The sequence below is a fragment of the Cherax quadricarinatus genome, chromosome 49, assembly GCF_038502225.1.
Source record: "Cherax quadricarinatus isolate ZL_2023a chromosome 49, ASM3850222v1, whole genome shotgun sequence".
Classification (NCBI taxonomy): Eukaryota; Metazoa; Arthropoda; class Malacostraca; order Decapoda; family Parastacidae; genus Cherax; species Cherax quadricarinatus.
Genome location: NC_091340.1, coordinates 25048295 through 25074873, shown reverse-complemented (window position 1 = coordinate 25074873; position 26579 = coordinate 25048295). Strand labels below are relative to the sequence as shown.

At 39.4% G+C, this 26579-nt stretch overlaps 1 protein-coding gene across 1 annotated transcript in view; it reads right to left on the bottom strand.

Annotated features, from left to right (window-relative positions):
* Positions 1-422: 422 nt before the first annotated feature.
* The window catches only part of LOC128697092 (aminoacylase-1), a 73286-nt gene continuing 47129 nt past the window's right edge, over positions 423-26579 (bottom strand). Inside the window, exons 4-9 of the mRNA XM_070095262.1 lie at positions 26179-26325; positions 22468-22655; positions 13789-13968; positions 6775-6845; positions 2862-2922; positions 423-899 (exon numbers count right to left, since the gene is read on the bottom strand). Coding sequence (XP_069951363.1) covers positions 750-899; positions 2862-2922; positions 6775-6845; positions 13789-13968; positions 22468-22655; positions 26179-26325 — 797 coding nt within the window. The 3' untranslated portion in view covers positions 423-749. The remainder of the gene's footprint in view (positions 900-2861; positions 2923-6774; positions 6846-13788; positions 13969-22467; positions 22656-26178; positions 26326-26579) is intronic.

The window sequence follows — 26579 nt, the reverse complement described above, 5'->3', positions numbered from 1 at the left end:
CTTCTCTGTATTGGACTAAAGAAGCCAATGACTTGCAAAACATTTCCTCAATAAAGATTCCCAAAATGTTGCACAAGTGTCTCATTCTTCAAACCATAAATGATTTATAAAACTAAATCATTCTTTCATCTATTGAGTCAGAAAAGTTTGTTGGATGTCAGGTTTAACTCTTATCTACAGTACAAGATGATTAAGGGTGCATACTACCTGTTCACTGCCATATACACTGCTGTTTGCAGTGAATGTATATACACAGCTCTTCTGTTTCCCATTGATGGTATATACACTGCTGTTCCCAGTGTATATACTCTGGGATCTGCTTTTAATACTATCTTTCTATTATTGAAAAAATAAATTACTACAAATAAAAGCCAATTTCCTCAAGAAATCATTAACCTAACAAAGATTTCTGTATTTCTTGTATGCATTGACATCATCTTATTAATTTTATATTGCAGCGCTGTATAGCCCTTGTAGCTTAGCGCTTCTTTTTAATTATAATAATAATAATAATAATTAATTTTATCAAAGATTTATATAATCTCTCACCAAAGAGTACATGCATGTCTGTGTACTGATAGGAAATACTTGAAGACTGTAAAAATAATCCATTATTAGCACTAAATTTATGTGCATTAGGTAGCCACCTGTGTGTTGTTACCTAGTGCATTACATTATGTGAAAGTACACAAGCAGAAGAGGGTTAGCATCTCTGGAAATGCGTTACCCTGATAACCAGGCTGAGGTGCCTAAATCTTCAGGTTAGCCAGGGCAGGGATAATGGTCTGGTAGATCTCAATGCCACGTAGGAATACTTTCTCGTTGAGGAATTCATTGTGGTCATGAAGAAGGATTGGTGTTCGGTTCATGGGAGAGAAGCCAAGTGCTGGAATGTTAAGCTGAAAGGAACACAACATCTCAATATAAATTTTTTAAAAGATTTCATCTTAAAATCCTAAAACCTTCTCTATTAAGTTAAACATATGGATATTGGTATATAGTTTTATTTTCTCTCACAAACTGAAATTTCACACCATCGTAATTTTAACACTACGTATATGGAAGAAGACCTGCACACAGTGCCAAGTGCCGACTCACAATCATGAAACCAAAATACTTCAGTTGCAAGCACAATGAAAGATATCTAGCACAAAGCTCATATTGCAAACTATGATGCATTAAACTAGGTGAGATGGTTATTAATTTTTTTAACACACTGATCATTTCCCACCAAGGTAGGGTGACCAGAAAAAGAAGAAACACTTTCATCACTCAAACCTTCACTGTCTTGCCAAAAGCATGCTGATACTACAGTTCAAAAACTGCAACATATCTCCACCCTTCCTTCATAGTGCAGGCACTGTACTTCCCACCTCCAAGACTTAAGTCCTGCTAACTGGTTTCCCTGAATCCCTTCATAAATGTTACCTTGCTCACACTAACAGCACGTTAAGTCATAAAAATCATTTGCCTCCATTCGTTCCTATCACGCTCACGCATACTTGCAGGAAGTCTAAGCCCCTCACACACAAAACCTCATTTACCCCTACTTCCAACCTTTCCTGGTATGACTCCCACCCTACATTCCTTCTATTACAGATTTATGTGCCCTCCAAGTCAATCTATTTTCTTCCACCCTCTCTAAATGTTCGAAACATCTCAAGAACCCCTCCTCAGCCCTCTGGATAATACTTTTAGAAACCCTGCACTTTCTAATCTCCAAGCTACAGACTCTCTGCATGACATTCACACCATACACTGCTCTCAGACACATCTCCACTGCCTCCTGCCTTCTCCTTGTTGGAACATTCACCACCCATACTTCACACCCATATATGACTGTCCATGTAACTATACTCTCATACATTTCCCTCTTTGCTTACATGGATAATGTTCTTTGTCTCCACAGACTCTTCAGTGCACCATTTACCTTCTTTCCCTCATCAGTTCAATAGCTCACCTCATCTTTTATAGACCCATCTTCTGACAAATCCACTCCCGAATATCTGAACACATTCACTTCCTCCTTACTTCCTCCCTCCAATCTTTCATTACCTTAATTTATATCCTCATTACCTTGCTGTTTCCTATGTTCATTTTTAATTTTCTTCTTTTACATACCCTCCCAAATTCATCCACCAACCTCTGCAACTTCTCTTCAGAATCTCCCAAAAGCACAGTGTCATTAGCAAAAGGCAAGAGTGACAACTCCCATTTTGTCTTAGATTCTTTATCTTTTAACCCCCACACCTCTTACCAACACCCGAGTATTCACTTCTCTTATAACCCCATCTCTAAATATACTGAACAACTATGGTGACACCACACACCATTGTGTAAGACCTATTTTTACTGGGAAATATTCTCCCTCTCTCCTAAATAATAATAGTAACAATAATCTATTTCTACAAGTACATATTACAACTATTACAGACCTAGTTGAAGTCAGTGACATACTATACAGAAAGTTCCTGGTTATGCAGAGCATTTCTGGCAACTTAGGTTAATCTTGTCCCCCAGGATGCCACCCACAACACTCCACTAACACCCAGGTACCTACTTACTGCTAGATGACCAGTCACAACAGGAAACACGTCCACTTGTTATGCTGAACATTTCAAGCAAATTAGGTCAGTGTCCCAGGATGCGACCCACACCAGTCGACTAACACCCAGGTACCCATTTTACAGATGGGGAACATATACAACAGGTGGAAAGAAACACGCCCAATGTTTCTACTCTGGCTGGGAATCGAACCCAGGCCCTCGCCGGGTGAAGCGAGAGCTTTAACCACCAGGCCACCAGATTAAACCAAACTTAGGATAAACAAAACAGATTTTTTTCCAGCGGTGATCTCTTACCTCCCTGATGTACCTACAGTCTGTGCCAGCTGGAAACACTTGCTTCTCGAGCTTTACACCTCTGAAAGAAGAGACTTGCATTAATCACAGAGTTATAGTTCACTGTCTAAATAAATCTTACCACTATATCTTTCAGAATATGATTTCAGAATATGCAAAACAACCACTGTGAAAGAATAGAGAAATTCCAAGCGCTTTCCTGACTACTCATATTATCAAGGAACAACGATAATGTGAGTAGTCACGAAATTGCTTGGAATTTCTCTATTCTTTCACAGTGGTTGTTTTGGCCACCAGATTAAACCAAATATCTTTCATCTTTGATGTGCGAGAATATGGGAAGTACAGTGCCTTCTGAAGGAGGGGTGTTAATGTTGCAGTTTAAAAACTGTAGTTAAAGCACCCTTCTGGCAAGACAGTGATGGAGTGATGATGAAATCTTTTTTCTTGGTGGGAATCGGCCGGTGTGATAATAAAAAAAAAAAAAAGAATAAAATGTTACAATACAGTGACTGGAAAGGTACACAAATTACTCACACATAGGAGAGTGAAACTTATGTTGAAGTTTTGGTTCTACGTGGATCATCAACTAGCAACTAGTCACTAATGACTAGCTAATGGTGCAAGTCAGACCAAAACATCGTCATAAATTTCATTCTCTTATGTGTGTGAGCAGGGTAATATTTAGTGAAGGGATTCAGGGAAACCGGTTATTTTTATATAGCCAGACTTGAGTCCTGGAAATAGGAAGTACAATGCCTGCAATTTAAAGGAGGGCTTTGGGATATTGGCAGTTTGGAGGGATATGTTGTGAATCTTTATACGTATATGCTTCTCAACTGTTGTATTCTGAGCAGCTCTGCAAAAACAGTGATTATGTGTGAGTGAGGTCAAAGTGTTGAATGATGATGAAAGTATTTTCTTTTTAGGGATTTTCTTTCTTTTTGGGTCACCCTGCCTCGGTGGGAGAGGAGACGGCCGACTTGTTGAAAAAAAAAATCCCTTATGACATTCCAGACTGTCAGGAGATCCTGGCCTGTACCTGCGCATTCTTGCTGGCTTCAGGGCACATAATACATGGTATAGAGCTAGGCCTGTATACTATGTACATGTACTTGTAGTAAATAAAGATGATTATTATTATTATTTTTTTTAACAAGTCGGCCGTCTCCCACCGAGGCAGGGTGACCCAAAAGAGAAAGAAAATCCCCCAAAAGAAAATACTTTCATCATCATTCAACACTTTCACCTCACTCACACATAATCACTGTTTTTGCAGAGCTGCTCAGAATACAACAGTTGACAAGCATATACATATAAAGATACACAACATATCCCTCCAAACTGCCAATATCCCAAAGCCCTCCTTTAAATTGTAGGCATTGTACTTCCCATTTCCAGGACTCGAGTATGGCTATATAAAAATAACCAGTTTCCTTGAATCCCTTCACTAAATATTACCCTGCTCATACTACAACAGCTCGTCAGGTCCCAAATACCATTCGTCTCCATTCACTCCTATCTAACACGCTCACGCACGCTTTCTGGAAGTCCAAGCCCCTCGCCTGCAAAACCTCCTTTACCCCATCCCTCCAACCTTTTCGAGGACGACCCCTACCCCGCCTTCCTTCCCCTACAGATTTATACGCTCTCCATGTCATTCTACTTTGATTTTTTCTTTCTAAATGACCAAACCACCTCAACAACCCCTCTTCAGCCCTCTGACTAATACTTTTATTAACTCCACACCTTCTGCACATTGCCCTTAGACAGGACGTCTCCAACTGCCTCCTCGCTGCAGCATTTACAACCCAAGCTTCACACCCATATAAGAGTGTTGATACCACTATACCACAACTAAATAAATATTGAATAACTGTATTTCATAAAAGTGTAACCTGTGACCTTATCAAACTGTTTTTTTAATTACATTACCTAATAGAATAATCCATTCTCTTGAATGCACAGTAACTCATCTAATGACCATTTGACCTGTTTCTGCACTACAAATAGTATATTGATATAGTATATTGATCATTTTGTTATATTATACATTGTTATGCTACAAATTTGTACAATTATAATGCCTCTTAATTGAAAGGTTCAAATTTCATTGTTTAAAATACTCATTTGTACTTCATGTTGTATTTTGTTTACTGTAATTTTTACCACTGAATATATTATTGCTTAGTTAACCCGTAAACGGTCCAAACGTATATATACGTTTTTTCAACATTTGAAAGTAGTATGTAAAAAAGTAGATTTTTTTTTTTTTCACATTTGAAAACGTGTAAAAAAAACTTTGATCTACTTTTTTTTTTTTTTGTTATATTTGAAAATATGTAAAAAAACGTAGATCTACTTTTGGAGCACTACGCATGTGAACGTAGATCTGCTTGGACAGTTTAAGGGTTGATCTTAAGTTAATTTTAAGCCTGCCCATAATGCTCTGCATACAAGGGGCTTTTGGTATGTACACCCAACTATAATTCCTTGTGCAACTATGTATCATGTCCAAATATTGTATTGTATTGTATTGTATACATTCCCTTCTCTGCCTCCACAGATAATGTTTTTTTGTCTTCACATATACCTCAATGCACCACTCACCTTTTTTCCTTCATCAATTCTATGATTAACCTCATCCTTCACAAGTCTATCCGCTGACACGTCAACTTCCAAATATCTGAAAACATTCACTTCTTCCATACTCCTCCTCTCCAATTTGATATCCAATTTTTCTTTATCTAAATCATTTGATACCCTCATCACCTTACTCTTTTCTATGTTCACTTTCAACTTTCTACCTTTACACACACTCCCAAACTCGTCCACTAACCTTTGCAATTGTTATTATTATATGCACAATTACTGTATTAGTCAACTTCCTCCCACTTTGGTCAAGGTTCCTTTTCTGGGCACTGGAAGGCTGGGCTCGATACGCCGTAAGCTATCAGTGGCCCTATAAACCTCAACAACAACTTCTCATGCCCTGAAAACTCCCTCTAAGACATAAGAATGTTTTCTAGAGATTTTCTTCTGGTCTCTTTAATTAATGCCTCTTAAGTCTTAACACAACTCATTTTTTCTAGTGCTTTACCCACTACCTTTTTTCAAGGTTTCCTGCAAATAATTTTTCTTATTTAAGGCTAATTTTAAGTTAGGTTGGGGTAGGTTACACAAATTCAATAAAAATTATATGTATCACAGTGTTTTAGCAAACTTAGGCAATGTTACAATCAACATCACTGTAACTTATCACGATTGTGACCGGATATAAACATGTAAATAGTTCATTACCATTGTAACTTGTTCAGCTATCAAAGCTTTGTGGCCGAGCTCCTGGAGCCATTATGTACCTCTGTAATACTGAGGTACAGTCCCTGGACTCATTATGTACCTCTGTAATGTTGAGGAACAGTCCCTGGACCCATTATGTACCTCTGTAATATTGAGGAACAGTCCCTGGACCCATTATTACATACCTCTGTAATGTTGAGGTATAGTTCCCCGACCAATTATGTACATCTGTAATGTTAAGGTATAGTTCCCAGACCCATTATGTACCTTTGTAATGTTGAGGCAGTCTCTGGTCCCATTATATACCTCTGTAATCTTTTAACTACCACTCACAGAATGGGTATGGGGTGCATAATAAAGACATCAAACTAAACTTTAGTCTTTGTAAAATGAGAATGAGTGGTTGTGTGTGATGTTCTATGGGTCATGGTTGCATTATCGAAAGTGGAAGTCAGAGAAGTTAGCCAGCTGGCCCAGTGGTTAACGCACTGGCCTGGGGTCTTAGGACTCACTCGCCATGGGTTCCAACTCCACCTGTTCTTTTTTTTTTTTCTTTAGAAAGAAATAGTTTTCATAATCTGAATGGTGGAACACAACACCAAGTGTTACATACTCATCTTTACATGCTTGGGAGAAGGCATCCCACCATGGATTTTTGCCATCTTCTACACAGGTCAACAGGCTCTGCAAAGTAAATTTGTTATATTAATTCAATTCATTATATACTTATTTGAAATGTATGTAGAAATTGTAACAAATTGGCTAACTGTTTGTTTACAGATTTTATGAAAAGATTTACAAAAGCATGTAGTAATACTATAGTTACTGGCTGGAAAATATTAATTATGTATTATTATGAATTTATTGGATTGGATTTGTTTGGTATAGAAAAGTGTTAGTGTAGTTACATTTGGGAGATAAGGAGATTTTTAATTATAGCTATAAACTGATTGGCAGACAGATAAGATAAGATAAGATTTCGTTCGGATTTTTAACCCCGGAGGGTTAGCCACCCAGGATAACCCAAGAAAGTCAGTGCATCATCGAGGATTGTCTAACTTATTTCCATTGGGGTCCTTAATCTTGTCCCCCAGGATGCGACCCACACCAGTCGACTAACACCCAGGTACCTATTTGCTGCTAGGTGAACAGGACAATAGGTGTAAGGAAACGTGTCGAAATGTTTCCACCCGCCGGGAATCAAACCCGGGCCCTCCGTGTGTGAAGCGGGAGCTTTAGCCACCAGGCCACCGGGCCACCTTTTGCTAGTTTGGACAATGAATTCCATCAAGGATGTACTAGAGATGCTCAGAGAGGACATAAAACAGAAGACAGTGTCTTTGGAAGCAAGAATCCTGATGCACGCCATGAACATCTGGATACTGGGATAAATGTGTCATTCTGGATCAAAGTTCTTCAACGACTTAACACCATTAAATTAATTCTTCAAGATTCTACACTCAACTTAACATGACCATTTCCTTGTCGATGGCCTATTCTAGTTAAACACACTGCAGTGTTTGATATTTCATTCTTCGAAGAGAAGAGAGAAATGGTAGAAGCAAAAACGAAACAAGACATGCCAGAACCGAAAAAAACGTTATTTTCTAGCCGATTCTTGTATTCTCATCCTGAACAAATTCGCAACAGCTCTCAGTAACCTGTGAGCTGCATATTTATTTATCAGTGAGAAGTCTGGCTTACTATGGCAGCTCGCAATGCTAATGATGCAAGAAACTGATGATAAATTAGACATGTGCATCACTTGGGTATCTTTACTGAGGAAACATTTCACCACACAGTGGCCTCATCAGTCCAGTACAAAGAATGGTGAAGATCAGAAGGAGTTTGAGGTAATCAGTCCCCCAGCCTGGAGTCGATGTAATCAGTCCATTAATCTTGATGGACTATGTGGGAGAATTATAGCCAATAAAGGATCACATTATAATGCATTTGTCTATTTTTCCATCGTGTGTCATACCATTTACAGAAATAATGTTTGCTTCTTTATTTGCTAGTGACATAGCTCCAGTGGTGATCATTTGGCTCACAACCAAAAGGACCCAAGTTTGATCCCCAGGGAAGCAAGATCATCTTCTTTCAATGAATTGGCTGTATCCCACCGAGGTGGGGTGGCCCAAAAAAAAAAACAAGTTTCTCCTTGAGTAATGTATACAGAAGAAAGGGTTACTAGCCCCTTGCTCCCAGCATTTTAGTCGCCTCTTACGACACGCGTAGCTTACAGAGGAAGAATTTTGTTCCACTTCCCTATGGAGACAAGAGGGAATAAACAAAAACATGAACAAGCAAGAAAATAGAAGAAAACCCAGAGAAGTGTGTATATATTTGCTTGTAAATGCATGTGTAGTGTGAGCTAAGTGTAAGTAGAAGTAGCAAAACATACCTGAAATCTTGCATGTTTATGAGACAGAAAAAAACACCAGCAATCTTACCATCATGTAAATCAATTACAGGCTTCCGTTTTACACTCACTCGCAGGACGGTATTACCTCCCTGGGTGGTTGCTGTCTACCAACATACTATCTAGGGAAAGCAAGATTTCTTTTTTTTTCAACATACCAGCCATATCCCACCAAGGCAGGGTGGCCCAAAAAGAAAAACGAAAGTTTCTCTTTTTAAATTTAGTAATTTATACAAGAGAAGGGGTTACTAGCCCCTTGCCCCCGGCATTTTAGTTGCCTCTTACAACACGTATGGCTTACGGAGGAAGAATTCTGTTCCACTTCCCCATGCAGATAAGAGGAAATAAACAAGAACAAGAATTAGAAAGAAAATACCAGAGTCTTGGCCCATTTTAGGGAGGTTTTAAAGAGACGCCAGAAACAGAGCTCTCTCGACACTTTTTTTGCTAGACAGGACTCCAGTGACTCTCAAGCTGGTCCTAGCAGCATTAAGAAACAGAGAAGAGAAGTAACCCCAGAAAAGGACTTGGTACCTAAGGTGTTGATGGAAGGGGATTCCCCTTCCAAACAGTAATTCAGTCTCTCTCCTCCTCCAGTCTTCCATACACTAAGAAGAATCGCCAATAAAAGTGAGTGTTATGCTGTTAATGTTTCATTCACAATGTCCCATTGTATTGTTTATGTACTACATCTATATTTCATGTGAAAAATTTTTTTGTTTTAATACTTCTGGGTGTCAAGAATGGATTAATTGTATTTATATTATTTCTTATGGGGAAAATCGATTCGAAAATCGTCTTTTTCGATAATCGTCGCACTTCCAGGAACGGATTAATGACGATAAACGAGGGACCACTGTACAAGCATATACATATATACACACCCCTCTGGTTTTTTTTTTTTTTTTTTTTTTTTTTTTTTTTTTTTTTTTACACATGGTTTGACAAGGTTAAGGATCCCTAGCTTTATTGACAAGCTATTTACAGGTTAAGGATTCCTAACTTTATTGACAAGCTAAGAGCTGTTACCTACATCAGCTCATTTGAAAGCATTTTTATTGTTATGAGACATACAAGTAGGGAACAGGATGAAGTTGGGCCCACAGATGGCTCCAACTTCATCCTGTTCCCTACTTGTATGTCTCATAACAATAAAAATGCTTTCAAATGAGCTGATGTAGGTAACAGCTCTTAGCTTGTCAATAAAGTTAGGAATCCTTAACCTGTAAATAGCTTGTCAATAAAGCTAGGGATCCTTAACCTTGTCAAACCATGTGTAAAAAAAAAAAAAAAAAAAAAAAAAAAAAAAAAAAAAAAAAAAAACCCAGAGGGGTGTGTATATATGTATATGCTTGTACAGTGGTCCCTCGTTTATCGTCATTAATCCGTTCCTGGAAGTGCGACGATTATCGAAAAAGACGATTTTCGAATCGATTTTCCCCATAAGAAATAATATAAATACAATTAATCCATTCTTGACACCCAGAAGTATTAAAACAAAAAAATTTTTCACATGAAATATAGATGTAGTACATAAACAATACAATGGGACATTGTGAATGAAACATTAACAGCATAACACTCACTTTTATTGGCGATTCTTCTTAGTGTATGGAAGACTGGAGGAGGAGAGAGACTGAATTACTGTTTGGAAGGGGAATCCCCTTCCATCAACACCTTAGGTACCAAGTCCTTTTCTGGGGTTACTTCTCTTCTCTGTTTCTTAATGCTGCTAGGACCAGCTTGAGAGTCACTGGAGTCCTGTCTAGCAAAAAAAGTGTCGAGAGAGCTCTGTTTCTGGCGTCTCTTTAAAACCTCCCTAAAATGGGCCAAGACTCTGTCACTGTACAAGTTGCCGATATAGCTTGCAACATCCTTCTCAGGGTGATGTTTCTCCATAAATCTTTCCATCCTACCCCACATTTCAAAAATCTCCTTAATTTCTGAAGAAGGAACCTTCTTCCATCTCTCTTCCTCCTCCTTCCTCCTTCTTGTTTATCCACACCAATAATAACTTCTCAACATCTTCAAGTACTGGTGATCTCATTTTTATCAGCATATTTACCCCCTTTGCAACAACAGCTTCCTTGATTTCCTTTTTCTTGGCCACGATGGAAGATATGGTTGTACGGGATTTGTTATACATCCTGGCCAGTTCGGCCACACGTACGCCACTTTCATATTGTTCAATGATGTTTTTCTTAAATTCAATCATATTTCTCACCTTCTTTACCAAAGGCTTGGCACTAGGAGCTTTCTTTGGAGCCATGGTAGCTTATTTAGCACTTGCAAGCACTAAAATGAATGGAATATTATGAAATATTTCGTATGAACACACGAGAGGACTGTCGCTCACTGGTAAACAATGGCACACTGGCTGGGAAGGGAGGCTGAGGCGGCTCAGAGCTGTGAGTACTCGTCCAGGACGAACGACGATTAGGGAGTCAACCGACCATTTGCGAGCCAATGTTTGGACTAAAATAACACGACGATTTCCGAAAAGGACGACTATCGAGCCCGACTATTATCGAGGGACCACTGTATATGTATGTGTAGTGTGACCTAAGCGTAAGTAGAAGTAGCAAGACGTACCTGAAATCTTGCATGCTTATGAAACAGAAAAAGACACCAGCAATCCTACCATCATGTAAAACAATTACAGGCTTCCGTTTTACACTCACTTGCAGGACGGTATTACCTCCCTGGGTGGTTGCTGTCTACCAACATACTACCTAGGGAAAGCCAGATATATGAGGAAAATTTTTATGTAACATACAAATACACTTAGGACAATACTCAGCATGTTCAAATATATGGATGCATAAATTTCTGGCACAGCCACATATACATAGATGCAACACTGTCATGTATAACACTGCCAGATTAATAAAGACTTCAAAAAGTAGAAGAGATTTCTTTAGGGTTTGTTGCTAACTTTCACAAGAATCTCTTCACCTTCTCTGACAAAAGTTCTCCTGAATTGTGAATTCTTGCAATTTTTTCTTCATTTCTACCCAAAATGACTCAGCATGATAGTGGCTTTCTTTGCACTTACAAACTAATAGTGTAATAAAACACTGTAAACTATGCATGGAAATAGACTCCTTATATTATGTCAGTCGCACATTGCAAACTTTGCAAAGAAACAAAAATTTGAATTTTGAATTTGAAGTACAAGATACAAATTATACGGTCATAGCTGACATGAATAACATACTATATAGAAAATGTTAAAAGCAGGTGGGGATATAGTTTTGGAGTGGTTGGTGCAATTATTTAATAAATGTATGGAAGAGGGTAAGGTACCTAGGGATTGGCAGAGAGCATGCATAGTTCCTTTGTATAAAGGCAAAGGGGACAAAAGAGAGTGCAAAAATTATAGGGGGATAAGTCTGTTGAGTATACCTGGTAAAGTGTATGGTAGAGTTATTATTGAAAGAATTAAAAGTAAGACTGAGAATAGGATAGCAGATGAACAAGGAGGCTTTAGGAAAGGTAGGGGGTGTGTGGACCAGGTGTTTACAGTGAAACATATAAGTGAATATTTAGATAAGGCTAAAGAGGTCTTTGAGGCATTTATGGATTGGAAAAGGCATATGACAGGGTGGATAGGGGGGCAATGTGGCAGATGTTGCAGGTGTATGGTGTAGGAGGTAGGTTACTGAAAGCAGTGAAGAGTTTTTACGAGGATAGTGAGGCTCAAGTTAGAGTACATAGGAAAGAGGGAAATTATTTCCCAGTAAAAGTAGGCCTTAGACAAGGATGTGTGATGTCACCGTGGTTGTTTAATATATTTATAGATGGGGTTGTAAGAGAAGTAAATGCGAGGGTCTTGACAAGAGGCATGGAGTTAAAAGATAAAGAATCACACATAACGTGGGAGTAGTCACAGTTGCTCTTTGCTGATGACACTGTGCTCTTGGGAGATTCTGAAGAGAAGTTGCAGAGGCTGGTGGATGAATTTGGTAGGGTGTGTAAAAGAAGAAAATTGAAAGTGAATACAGGAAAGAGGAAGGTTATGAGGATAACAAAAAGATTAGGTGATGAAAGATTGGATATCAGATTGGAGGGAGAGAGTATGGAGGAGGTGAATGTATTCAGATATTTGGGAGTGGATGTGTCAGCGGATGGGTCTATGAAGGATGAGGTGAATCATAGAATTGATGAGGGGAAAAGGGTGAGTGGTGCACTTAGGAGTCTGTGGAGACAAAGAACTTTGTCCTTGGAGGCAAAGAGGGGAATGTATGAGAGTATAGTAGTTTTACCAACACTCTTATATGGGTGTGAAGCATGGGTGATGAATGTTGCAGCAAGGAGAAGGCTGGAGGCAGTGGAGATGTCATGTCTGAGGGCAATGTGTGGTGTGAATATAATGCAGAGAATTCGTAGTTTGGAAGTTAGGAGGAGGTGCGGGATTACCAAAACTGTTGTCCAGAGGGCTGAGGAAGGGTTGTTGAGGTGGTTCGGACATGTAGAGAGAATGGAGCGAAACAGAATGACTTCAAGAGTGTATCAGTCTGTAGTGGAAGGAAGGCGGGGTAGGGGTCGGCCTAGGAAAGGTTGGAGGGAGGGGGTAAAGGAGGTTTTGTGTGCGAGAGACTTGGACTTCCAGCAGGTGTGCATGAGCGTGTTTGATAGGAGTGAATGGAGACGAATGGTTTTTAATACTTTACGTGCTGTTGGAGTGTGAGCAAAGTAACATTTATGAAGGGGTTCAGGGAAACCGGCAGGCCGGACTTGAGTCCTGGAGATGGGAAGTACAGTGCCTGCACTCTGAAGGAGGGGTGTTAATGTTGCAGTTTAAAAACTGTAGTGTAAAGCACCCTTCTGGCAAGACAGTGATGGAGTGAATGATGGTGAAAGTTTTTCTTTTTCGGGCCACCCTGCCTTGGTGGGAATCGGCCAGTGTGATAATAAATAAATAATAAGAAAATAGAAAATCCCTGGTTATGCAGAGTATTTCCGACAAATTTAGGTTAATTTTGTCCTAGGATGCGATCCACACCAGTCGACTAACACCCAGGTACGTACCTGCTGCTAAGTGAACAGGGCAGGAGGTGTCTTAAGGAAACACACCCCAATGCTTTGACCCATATTGGGGATCAAACCACAGTTCTCACTGTGTGAGTTGAGTGCTCTAGCAACTGAGCTCTGGGACACTATGAAAAAATATACACCTCAGTGAAGGGAAACTGCATGACTTACCTGTGTCAATGTCTGTGTAGAATCTTCCAATAAAGGAAACTCATACTCAACATCATCTCCTGCTGATTTACACCACATCTTTATCTTTTCTTCAAATTTTCTCACATCTTCAGTGGGGGCAAGGCGAATATCAAAGTAAATGCTCAGCTCTGCAGGCACCACATTAACCTGTACACCTCCCTGAAAAAAATACTTATGATTCACAGCTGAATCTATATAGTTTAGAAAGCACTACAATATCCATGGAACTACATGTCTCATAAAATAAGATTTTGTTTGGATTTTTAACTCTAAAGCCAGCAACAAACAACAAAATACCTTTCATCCGTGGACTGCTTGCAGAGGCAAAGGCAATGTTCGCGGCTTTCACTGAGACCCACATAAAGGATCACTTGGACAACGAAATATGGATCCCAGGTTACAACCTATACAGATGTGACAGAGTGAACAGGCAAAAGGGGGGGGGGGGGGGGGGGCGGCGGGCCTGTACATTGCAGAGTCACTTGTTTGCACAGAACTGCTTAATGCCTCAAATGATGTAGTGCAAGTTTTAGCAGTAAAGGTCGAGAACCAAAACCTAGTCATTGTGGTAGTCTACAAGCCTCCGGATGCAACATCCCAGCAATTCCAGGAACAGCTGTTAAAAATTGACCACTGTCTGGAAAATCTTCCAGCTCCTGCACCCAACATCTTGCTCCTGGGGGATTTCAACTTAAGGCACCTAAAATGGAGGAATATAGCAAATAATATTGTTGCAGTAATAACACCAGGAGGCAGCTCTGATGAAAACTCACACTCACACGAGCTTTTAAATCTCTGCACAAAATTCAATTTAAACCAGCAAATAATAGAGCCTACTAGACTGGAGAATACACTAGACCTCATATTCACTAACAATGATGATCTGATAAGAAATGTCACCATATCAAAAACAATATACTCAGATCACAACATAATTGAAGTTCAGACATGTATGCGTGGAGCCCCAGACCGACATAATGAGACTAGTCACGAGGGAGCATTCACCAAATTCAACTTCAATAACAAAAACATAAAGTGGGACCAAGTAAACCAAGTCCTAACCGATATAAGCTGGGAAGATATACTAAGCAACACAGACCCCAACTTATGCCTAGAACAGATTAACTCGGTGGCACTCGATGTATGCACAAGGCTTATTCCTCTAAGAAAAAGGAGTAGATGTAAAATAGAAAGAGACAGGCGCTCCCTTTACAGGCGACGGAAAAGAATAATAGAGCGGCTAAAAGAGGTCAATATATCAAATGCGTAGGGAGACACTGGTCAGAGAAATAGCAAGCATCGAACTTAAGCTAAAAGAATCCTTTAGGAGTCAGGAATCGCGGGAAGAACTAAAAGCCATAAATGAAATCGAAAGAAACCCAAAGTATTTCTTCTCCTATGCCAAATCAAAATCGAGAACAACGTCCAGTATTGGGCCCCTACTTAAACAAGTTGGGTCCTACACAGATGACAGCAAGGAAATGAGTGAGCTACTCAAGTCCCAATATGACTCAGTTTTTAGCAAGCCGCTAACCAGACTGAGAGTCGAAGATCAAAATTAATTTTTTATGAGAGAGCCACAAAATTTGATTAACACAAGCCTATCCGATGTTATCCTGACGCCAAATGACTTCGAACAGGCGATAAATGACATGCCCATGCACTCTGCCCCAGGGCCAGACTCATGGAACTCTGTGTTCATCAAGAACTGCAAGAAGCCCCTATCACGAGCCTTTTCCATCCTATGGAGAGGGAGCATGGACACGGGGGTCGTCCCACAGTTACTAAAAACAACAGACATAGCCCCACTCCACAAAGGGGGCAGTAAAGCAACAGCAAAGAACTACAGACCAATAGCACTAACATCCCATATCATAAAAATCTTTGAAAGGGTCCTAAGAAGCAAGATCACCACGCATCTAGAAACCCATCAGTTACACAACCCAGGGCAACATGGGTTTAGAACAGGTCGCTCCTGTCTGTCTCAACTATTGGATCACTACGACAAGGTCCTAAATGCACTAGAAGACAAAAAGAATGCAGATGTAATATATACAGACTTTGCAAAAGCCTTCGACAAGTGTGACCATGGCGTAATAGCGCACAAAATGCGTGCTAAAGGAATAACAGGAAAAGTCGGTCGATGGATCTATAATTTCCTCACTAACAGAACACAGAGAGTAGTCGTCAACAGAGTAAAGTCCGAGGCAGCTACGGTGAAAAGCTCTGTTCCACAAGGCACAGTACTCGCTCCCATCTTGTTCCTCATCCTCATATCCGACATAGACAAGGATGTCAGCCACAGCACCGTGTCTTCCTTTGCAGATGACACCCGAATCTGCATGACAGTGTCTTCCATTGCAGACACTGCAAGGCTCCAGGCAGACATCAACCAAATCTTTCAGTCGGCTGCAGAAAACAATATGAAGTTCAACGATGAGAAATTTCAATTACTCAGATATGGTAAACATGAGGAAATTAAATCTTCATCAGAGTACGAAACAAATTCTGGCCACAAAATAGAGCGAAACACCAACATCAAAGACCTGGGAGAGATCATGTCGGAGGATCTCACCTTCAAGGACCATAACATTGTATCAATCGCATCTGCTAGAAAAATGACAGGATGGATAATGAGAACCTTCAAAACTAGGGAGGCCAAGCCCATGATGACACTCTTCAGGTCACTTGTTCTATCTAGGCTGGAATATTGCTGCACACTAACAGCACCTTTCAAGGCAGGTGAAATTGCCGACCTAGAAAATGTACAGAGAACTTTCACGGCGCGCATAACGGAGATAAAACACCTCAATTACTGGGAGCGCTTGAGGTTCCTAAACCTGTATTCCCTGGAATGCAGGAGGGAGAGATACATGATTATATACACCTGGAAAATCCTAGAGGGACTAGTACCGAACTTGCACACGAAAATCACTCACTACGAAAGCAAAAGACTTGGCAGACGATGCACCATCCCCCCAATGAAAAGCAGGGGTGTCACTAGCACGTTAAGAGACCATACAATAAGTGTCAGGGGCCCAAGACTGTTCAACTGCCTCCCAGCACACATAAGGGGGATTACCAACAGACCCCTGGCAGTCTTCAAGCTGGCACTGGACAAGCACCTAAAGTCAGTTCCTGATCAGCCGGGCTGTGGCTCGTACGTTGGTTTGCGTGCAGCCAGCAGCAACAGCCTGGTTGATCAGGCTCTGATCCACCAGGAGGCCTGGTCACAGACCGGGCCGCGGGGGCGTTGGTCCCCGGAACTCTCTCCAGGTAAACTCCAGGTTAGCCATCCAGGATAACCCAAGAAAGTTAGTGCGTCATCGAGGACTGTCTTATTTCCATTGTGGTCCTTAAATCTTGTTCCCCAGGATGCTACCCACACCAATCCATTAACACCCAGGTACCTACTTGCTTGCTAGGTGAACAGGGACAACAGGTTTAAGGAAACAAGCCCAATGTTTCCACCCTTGCTGAGGACTGAACCATTGACACTCAGAGTGTGAAGCAATAGCATTGCCTACCAGGCCACGACACCTTTATGAGTCAGAGTGCCACGTGAATGTACAAATAATGATAATAAAATGTCCAGAGAAAATGATGTTTCTTGATTGGACTAAGTATAATCAGAATGTTAAGAAATACATTCCGATTACTCCGGTGCATCTTTCTTGTTATACAAGATTTTTACCGACACAAGGTTTAACAGATCTATCATCACTCAGGATTTGAACAAGCTTTTTTAAGTCTGAGAGTTTAGGTGTTGTTAAGAGGCAGACATCTTGAGCAATCAGAAACATGACTGGGAAATGCATGGAACTATTAGAAGTGATTGACAAAATTATCAAAGGGTAGTTAGTTACCTAGAAGTCTAACTCACTCATGTGATGTGCATGTCCACATGTAACCACAGTTCAATTCTCTGTTTCCCTAAATACTGCTGGCCAGCAATTACAGAGAAAAATAGTAGACTCTTTTACTATGGGGCCTGGTGAGAGACAAATATCCACAGTACGTTGGGAAGCCTCTGAGATCCTCTGTCTCCAGAGGAGTATTTTGAAGACAGCGTGGGTCACTGACCAGGGAAATCAGTTGTTGTTGGTCCCTTGCTGTTCAAACCAGAATGCTTCTGCATTCAGCCTCGAACTCGACCTGCTTGTACGAGATGCTAGTTATCACAATTTACCTAATCTCATTACTTAATACAACCTAATGTTAAAGTCTAAGGCTGTAATATTAATCCTAATATTATTTGCTAACAATTTAAACCTACCTGGGACTTAAGATGTAAATCTATCAATTTGTATATCAATCTTCAGCAGTTGTCTAGTCTCTTGTTTGGGTGTAAGGATGTGCAAGAACTCATTTAAAATTAAGTCCTTTATAAAATTTTCTCTTATACGTTTAAAAATATATTTTTTCATTTATGTTAATGTAAAAATTAAATATCTAAAATATATTTAGTGCATGAGTGTGTTCGATAGGAGTGAATGGAGACGAATCTTATTTGGGACCTGACGATCTGTTGGAGTGTGAGCAGGGTAATATTTAGTGAAGGGATTCAGGGAAACCGGTTATTTTTATATAGCCGGACTTGAGTCCTGGAAATGGGAAGTACAATGCCTGCACTCTAAAGGAGGGGTTTCGGGATATTAGCAGTTTGGAGGGATATGTTGTGTATCTTTATACGTACATGCTTCTAAACTGTTGTGTTCTGAGCACCTCTGCAAAAACAGTGATTATGTGTGAGTGAGGTGAAAGTGTTGAAAGTTAATGAAAGTATTTTCTTTTTGGGGATTTTCTTTCTTTTTGGGTCACCCTGCCTCGGTGGGAGATGGCCGACTTGTTGAAAAAAAAAAAAATTAGTTTGATTAGGCTAAATTAAATTTTTTTTTTTTTTTTTCAACAAGTCGGCCATCTCCCACCGAGGCAGGGTGACCCAAAAAAGAAAGAAAATCCCCAAAAAGAAAATACTTTCATCATCATTCAACACTTTCACCACACTCGCACATTATCACTGTTTTTGCAGAGGTGCTAAGAATACAACAGTCTAGAACATTGGTTCCCAAACTGGGGGTAAATTACCCCCTGGGGGTAATTTAACCATTTTTGGGGGGTAATGGAGGGGTGACAGAAAAAAAGTTATGAATTCTGAAAAACAAGAAAACAATGCGGTACCCGGTATGAGGATTATTGTTAACTTTATCTTAGTATATAAAGTTGTAAAGTAAACCTATTATATGTAAGTAATAAAGTTAAACCAAATAACAATAAACATCAAAAACTAATATACAGTATTAGAAAAGAAGAAATATATAGCTAAGTGTGTGGAAACCCAAAAGTATTTTGACAAGTATGCTTCAGGACAAAAGTCACTCAGTAGCCCAGATCGACCTGTCCAGTACGCGTCTCTCACTTACTGAGGCTGCCTCTATTTCACTGTCAGTTTATCTGTGAGCATCAGCCGAGGTAGACATAAGCTGGTATGTATGTGTACTGCCCTGTGCAGTATCTAGTTAGTATTTACCCACTGTTACTGTGAATTTCTAGCTATTATTAATTTTATACATAATGTATGTGTGGTTCTTACGTTTTCAATGGTTTTGCTAGGATTAGCAGAGTATGCGAGGCTGTATACGTTCACGTTTAGCCATATATATCAATAATAACAACATTTTGTGAAAGGGGTAACATGCTTTATGTGACATGTTAAATTGGGTAACAAGCTGAAAAAGTTTGGGAACCACTGGTCTAGAAGCATACACATATAAAGATACACAACATATCCCTCCAAACTGCCAATATCCCAAACCCCTCCTTTAAAGTGCAGGCATTGTACTTCCCATTTCCAGGACTCAAGTCCGACTATATGAAAATAACCGGATTACCTGAATCCCTTCACTAAATATTACCCTGCTCACACTCCAACAGATCGTCAGGTCCCAAGTACCATTCGTCTCCATTCACTCCTATCTAACACGCTCACGCACGCTTGCTGGAAGTCCAAGCCCCTTACCCACAAAACCTCCTTTACCCCCTCCCTCCAACCCTTTCGAGGACGACCCCTACCCCGCCTTCCTTCCCCTATAGATTTATATGCTTTCCATGTCATTCTACTTTGATCCATTCTCTCTAAATGACCAAACCACCTCAACAACCCCTCTTCTGCCCTCTGACTAATACTTTTATTAACTCCACACCTTCTCCTAATTTCCTCACTCCGAATTTTCTGCATAATATTTACACCACACATTGCCCTTAAACAGGACATCTCCACTGCCTCCAACCGTCTCCTCGCTGCTGCATTTACCACCCAAGCTTCACACCCATATAAGAGTGTTGGTACTACTATACTTTCATACATTCCCTTCTTTGCCTCCATAGATAACGTTTTTTGACTCCACATATACCTCAACGCACCACTCACCTTTTTTCCCTCATCAATTCTATGATTAACCTCATCCTTCATAAATCCATCCGCCGACACGTCAACTCCCAAGTATCTGAAAACATTCACTTCTTCCATACTCCTCCTCCCCAATTTGATATCCAATTTTTCTTTATCTAAATCATTTGACACCCTCATCACCTTACTCTTTTCTATGTTCACTTTCAACTTTCTACCTTTACACACATTCCCAAACTCATCCACTAACCTTTGCAATTTTTCTTTAGAATCTCCCATAAGCACAGTATCATCAGCAAAAAGTAACTGTGTCAATTCCCATTTTGAATTTGATTCCCCATAATTTAATCCCACCCCTCTCCCAAACACCCTAGCATTTACTTCCTTTACAACCCCATCTATAAATATATTAAACAACCATGGTGACATTACACATCCCTGTCTAAGACCTACTTTTACCGGGAAGTAGTCTCCCTCTCTTCTACACACCCTAACCTGAGCCTCACTATCCTCATAAAAACTCTTTACAGCATTTAATAACTTACCACCTATTCCATATACTTGCAACATCTGCCACATTGCTCCTCTATCCACTCTATCATATGCCTTTTCTAAATCCATAAATGCAATAAAAACTTCCCTATCTTTATCTAAATACTGTTCACATATATGCTTCAATGTAAACACCTGATCTACACATCCCCTACCCACTCTAAAACCTCCTTGCTCATCCGCAATCCTACATTCTGTCTTACCTCTAATTCTTTCAATTATAACCCTACCGTACACTTTTCCTGGTATACTCAGTAAGCTTATTCCTCTATAATTTTTACAGTCTCTTTTGTCCCCTTTCCCTTTATATAAAGGGACTATACATGCTCTCTGCCAATCCCTAGGTACCTTCCCCTCTTTCATACATTTATTAAACAAAAGTACCAACCACTCCAACACTATATCCCCCCCTGCTTTTAACATTTCTGTCATGATCCCATCAGTTCCAGCTGCTTTACCCCCTTTCATTTTACGTAATGCCTCACGTACCTCCCCCACACTTACATTCTGCTCTTCTTCACTCCTAAAAGATGGTATACCTCACTGACCAGTGCATGAAATTACTGCCTCTGTTTCTTCCTTAACATTTAAAAGTTCCTCAAAATATTCTCGCCATCTACCCAATACCTCCATCTCCCCATCTACTAACTCCCCTACTCTGTTTTTAACTGACAAATCCATATTTTCCCTAGGCTTTCTTAACTTGTTTAACTCACTCCAAAATTTTTTCTTATTTTCATTAAAATTTCTTGACAGTGCCTCTCCCACTCTATCATCTGCTCTCCTTTTGCACTCTCTCACCACTCTCTTTACCTTTCTTTTACTCTCCATATACTCTGCTCTTCTTATAACACTTCTGCTTTGTAAAAACCTCTCATAAGCTACCTTTTTCTCTTTTATCACACCCTTTACTTTATCATTCCACCAATCACTCCTCTTTCCTCCTGCCCCCACCCTCCTATAACCACAAACTTCTGCCCCACATTCTAATACTGCATTTTTAAAACTATTCCAACCCTCTTCAACCCCCCCACTACTCATCTTTGCACTAGCCCACCTTTCTGCCAATAGTCGCTTATATCTCACCCGAACTTCCTCCTCCCTTAGTTTATACACTTTCACCTCTCTCTTACTTGTTGTTGCCACCTTCCTCTTTTCCCATCTACCTCTTACTCTAACTGTAGCTACAACTAAATAATGATCCGATATATCAGTTGCCCCTCTATAAACATGTACATCCTGGAGCCTACCCATCAACCTTTTATCCACCAATACATAATCTAATAAACTACTTTCATTACGTGCTACATCATACCTTGTATATTTATTTATCCTCTTTTTCATAAAATATGTATTACTTATTACCAAATTTCTTTCTACACATAGCTCAATTAAAGGCTCCCCATTTACATTTACCCCTGGCACCCCAAATTTACCTACTACTCCTTCCATAACATTTTTACCCACTAATTAATTTTTATATCACCATAAATGAAAAAATATATCTTTAAATGTATAAGAGAAAATTTTAGAAAAGACTTAATTTTAAACGAGTTCTTACTAATTGACCAGTTTTACCTATTCAACACATACACACACACACACACATAAATTTATTTACCTGTAAACTACATTACATGTACCTGTATAATGTAGAAAAGAAATAAATTTATTATTAATACTGTTATTATTATTACTTTCAGCATGGTGAGGTTGACCGTAGTGACATCTCCGAGACGCAGCTCCTCGTTATCCCTCAGTAGAAGTTTCTGTTCATCTCGATAACTCAGGAAGGAATTGATTACCTTCTGCAGTTTTTCTCCTGCAGTGTTAGTCAGGAACTGTGATCCATGGCCAGGGTTCCCCGGACACTTCACCTTGGTCCCTGGAATTGTTAATTTAACCCTTAAACTGTCCAAACATAGATATACGTTTGCTCGCGTAGCGCTCCAAACGTAGATCTACTTTTTTTACATTGTTTCTTATGGAGAAAATCAAGGTCAGAGCGCTACGCGCGGAAACGTATATCTACGTTTGGACAGTTTAAAGGTTAACTAAATGAATCATCAGTAAGTTTAACGGGTTAAAGTCAAAGGCATCAAGTCAGTGGTGCAGTAAAAAAAAAATATTGCCTTTTATATAAAATAGTATAAACAAAGAAAATGTTACTGATTATACTATAAAGATATTTCTGCAAGAAATCATGAGGTTTATTATTCACATTATTAAATACAAAACTGTAATAAAATTTTTTTTTTTTTTTAACAAGTCAGCCGTCTCCCACTGAGGCAGGGTGACCCAAAAAGAAAGAAAATCCCCAAAAACAAAATACTTTCATCATCATTCAACACTGTCACCTCACTCACACATAATCACTGTTTGTTTTCCAGAATTAAAAATTGTAAAAATTGCTCTAATATTTAGAGAATTACCTGGAGAGAGACCCCCAGAACTCTCTCCAGGTAATTCTCTAAATATTAGAGCAATTTTTACAATTTTTAATTCTGGAAAACTTTTTTTTTTTGCAGATGTCTGAGATGCTTTATAATTCACAGTTAGTTGAGTAGGAATATAAAATAACAAGTAAAAATATAATGCATGTTGCTAATACTGCAGAGGTGATGGAAGGGAAGTGTACTTTATTATCAATATTTGATCCAGTACACAACTGCATGGCTCGGAGCCAGGGAAAAAATTAACAGAAAAAAGTCACAGGGAAAAAAAAAGTCACAAAAGAAAGTTCTTCAATGTTGTGGGTCACAGGGGCATTGACCCCCTCCAGGTATACTACCATCCCTCAGTCTGGCAAGTCACTGAATGGTCTCAGCTTGAAGAAGCTATGGCGAGCATCATTATTCATGACAACGCACCTAACTTAACCTGGAGAATCACAAAAATATAAACGAGTTTCTTGGTGGCGTTAGTTTAATATCTTTATTGCTCACCCCATACCCATCCTGTGGGCGTCGGCTGCTATATTCGTCTTAGTCCTGAACATCAAAAATACTAAATATACATATAATGTCACATTATTATGCAAGATGTTTTCAATCTCTATGTCAAGTATTGTCAATAAATGACTGACTTAAATGATTTTGTTTCATTGCCTTAACTTTAAATGTGATTTTTTGTATATGTGTGTAATGACATCATATATGAATTGTGTTGTCAAAGTGTACAAGTAATGTACTGTCAGTTAATAACTAATTTAAATATTTTTTTAGTATTTTAATTGTTTATGGTGTTTAAATAAGGTATGACTTTTTTTCCAGTGTCTTTTTCCTAGCCAAAATTGTGACTCATTTTCTGTGACTTTTCTTCCAGACACCGATGGCTCCTCCCTCAACCTATGACCCTAGTAGGTTTAGCACTTTGTTTTGATGATAATAATAATACTCCCTCAACTCTGGTACATGTTAACACAATTATATTCTGACAGACATTAAAATGTAAAACTAGTTGATTCAGTTTGCCAATATGTGTACGAGTTAAAAATATTTTTCTATGCAGCTTTTCAGTTTAAAATACTACTAATAAATACATATATGAACTTGAAAATATAAGAATACTAATTGTACTATTTAAAGAAAATCTCTGTTTTCTATTTCCTTCCAATAGTGTGGCTATCTCATGAAAAGATAATACTGATTCCTTAGTATCTTTATAGCATATTTTTGTCATAAAAAGATATGACTGAAAAAAAACTACAGTAAATTCTCTCATAAAGCATGGGTTATATGCCTGATAACCAGTGTGTAGTATAAAGCAACATTATGTGAAGAACAAGCAAGAGATGCATATGTCAACATACCTCCAGATCTGCCTATTTTTAGTGTACAAGGTCAAAACTGAAAAAGGTATAAAATACCAACAAGTTGATGATTAAGACACACGTGGCTTCTCCATTCAAATACAGAGGAGAATGTATTGTAGACAGCAGGAGTTGTGGCAAGGTAAAGATGATGTAATCAGTCCACCAACCTTAGAGTAATAGTTTGAGGCAGTCAGTTCCTCAGCATGGAGAAGAATTTAGCTGGAAGCGAACACTTCTCCAGGCTGAGGGACTGATCACCTCAAAATTAAGTCTTCAAGGGTAATGAACTGATTACATCGTCTTTTTTTTTTTTTTTAACAAGTCGGCCGTCTCCCACCGAGGCAGGGTGACCCAAAAAAGGAAGAAAATCCCCAAAAAGAAAATGCTTTCATCATCATTCAACACTTTCACCACACTCACATATAATCACTGTTTTTGCAGAGGTGCTCAGAACACAACAGTTTAGAAGCATATACGTATAAAGATACATAACATATCCCTCCAAACTGCTAATATCCCAAACGCCTCCTTTAAAGTGCAGGCATTGTACTTCTCATTTCCAGGACTCAAGTCCGGCTATATAAAAATAACCAGTTTCCTGAATCCCTTCACTAAATATTACCCTGCTCACACTCCAACAGATCATCAGGTCCCAAATACCATTCGTCTCCATTCACTCCTATCGAACACACTCATGCACGCCTGCTGGAAGTCCAAGCCCCTCGCACACAAAACCTCCCTTACCCCTTCCTTCCAATCTTTTTGAGGACGACCCCTATCCCGCCTTCCTTCCCCTACAGATTTAAATGCTCTCCATGTCATTCTACTTTGATCCATTCTCTCTAAATGACCAAACCACCTCAACAACCCCTCTTCTGCCCTCTGACTAATACTTTTATTAACTCCACACCTTCTCCTAATTTCCACACTCCGAATTTTCTGCATAATATTTACACCACACATTGCTCTTGGACAGGACATCTCCACTGCCTCCAACCGCCTCCTCGCTGCTGCATTCACAACCCAAGCTTCACACCCATATAAGAGTGTTGGTACTACTATACCTTCATACATTCAATTCTTTGCCTCCATAGATAACGGTTTTTGTCTCCACATATACCTCAACGCACCACTCAAGTACAAGTACTAATTCTGCTGCCTCCTCTGTACTCGACTGAAGAAGCCTACTGTGTAGGCGAAACATTTCAGAATCAAGTTTGCTAACTGTTGCACATGTATCTTACTTATCAATCTGTTGGTATTGCATAGCATTATACAGTGGACCCCCGCTTTACGATCACCTCCCAATGCGACCAATTATGTAAGTGTATTTATGTAAGTGTGTTTGTACATGTATGTTTGGGGGTCTGAAATGGACTAATCTAATTCACAATATTCCTTATGGGAACAAATTCGGTCAGTACTGGCACCTGAACATATTTCTGGAATGAAAAAATATCGTAAACCGGGGGTCCACTGTACTACATGAAACTCAAATCAATGAACAAGTCTATAAAGCAGAATATATTTATTACTGCATCATGAACTCCAAGAATCTTATAACATATAAAAAAGCAAGATGAATTTTTATTACATAATATTGTCCTCTCTCCGTAGAAGAGAGTGAAGTTCTCGGTGGGGTTTGCATAACCTTCGTCCAGTGCGAAACCAACGTTCATTTTCTTGAAGAAATCATTTTTCACAAATTTTTTCATGCCATCTAGTCCACCAATCTCCTCATCTGAAAAAAAAATATAACTGAGTGAATACAACGAACTCCTAATATCGAAATTTAGGAAAGTGCTAACTCTGTTGTACTGCAATAATAATAATAGTTTTGTCCCAGGATGCAACCCACACCAGTCCACTAACACCCAGAATGCGACCCACACCAGTCCACTAACACCTAGGATGTGACCCACACCAGTCCACTAAAACCCAGGATGTGACCCACACCAGTCCACTAACACCCAGGATGTGACCCACACCAGTCCA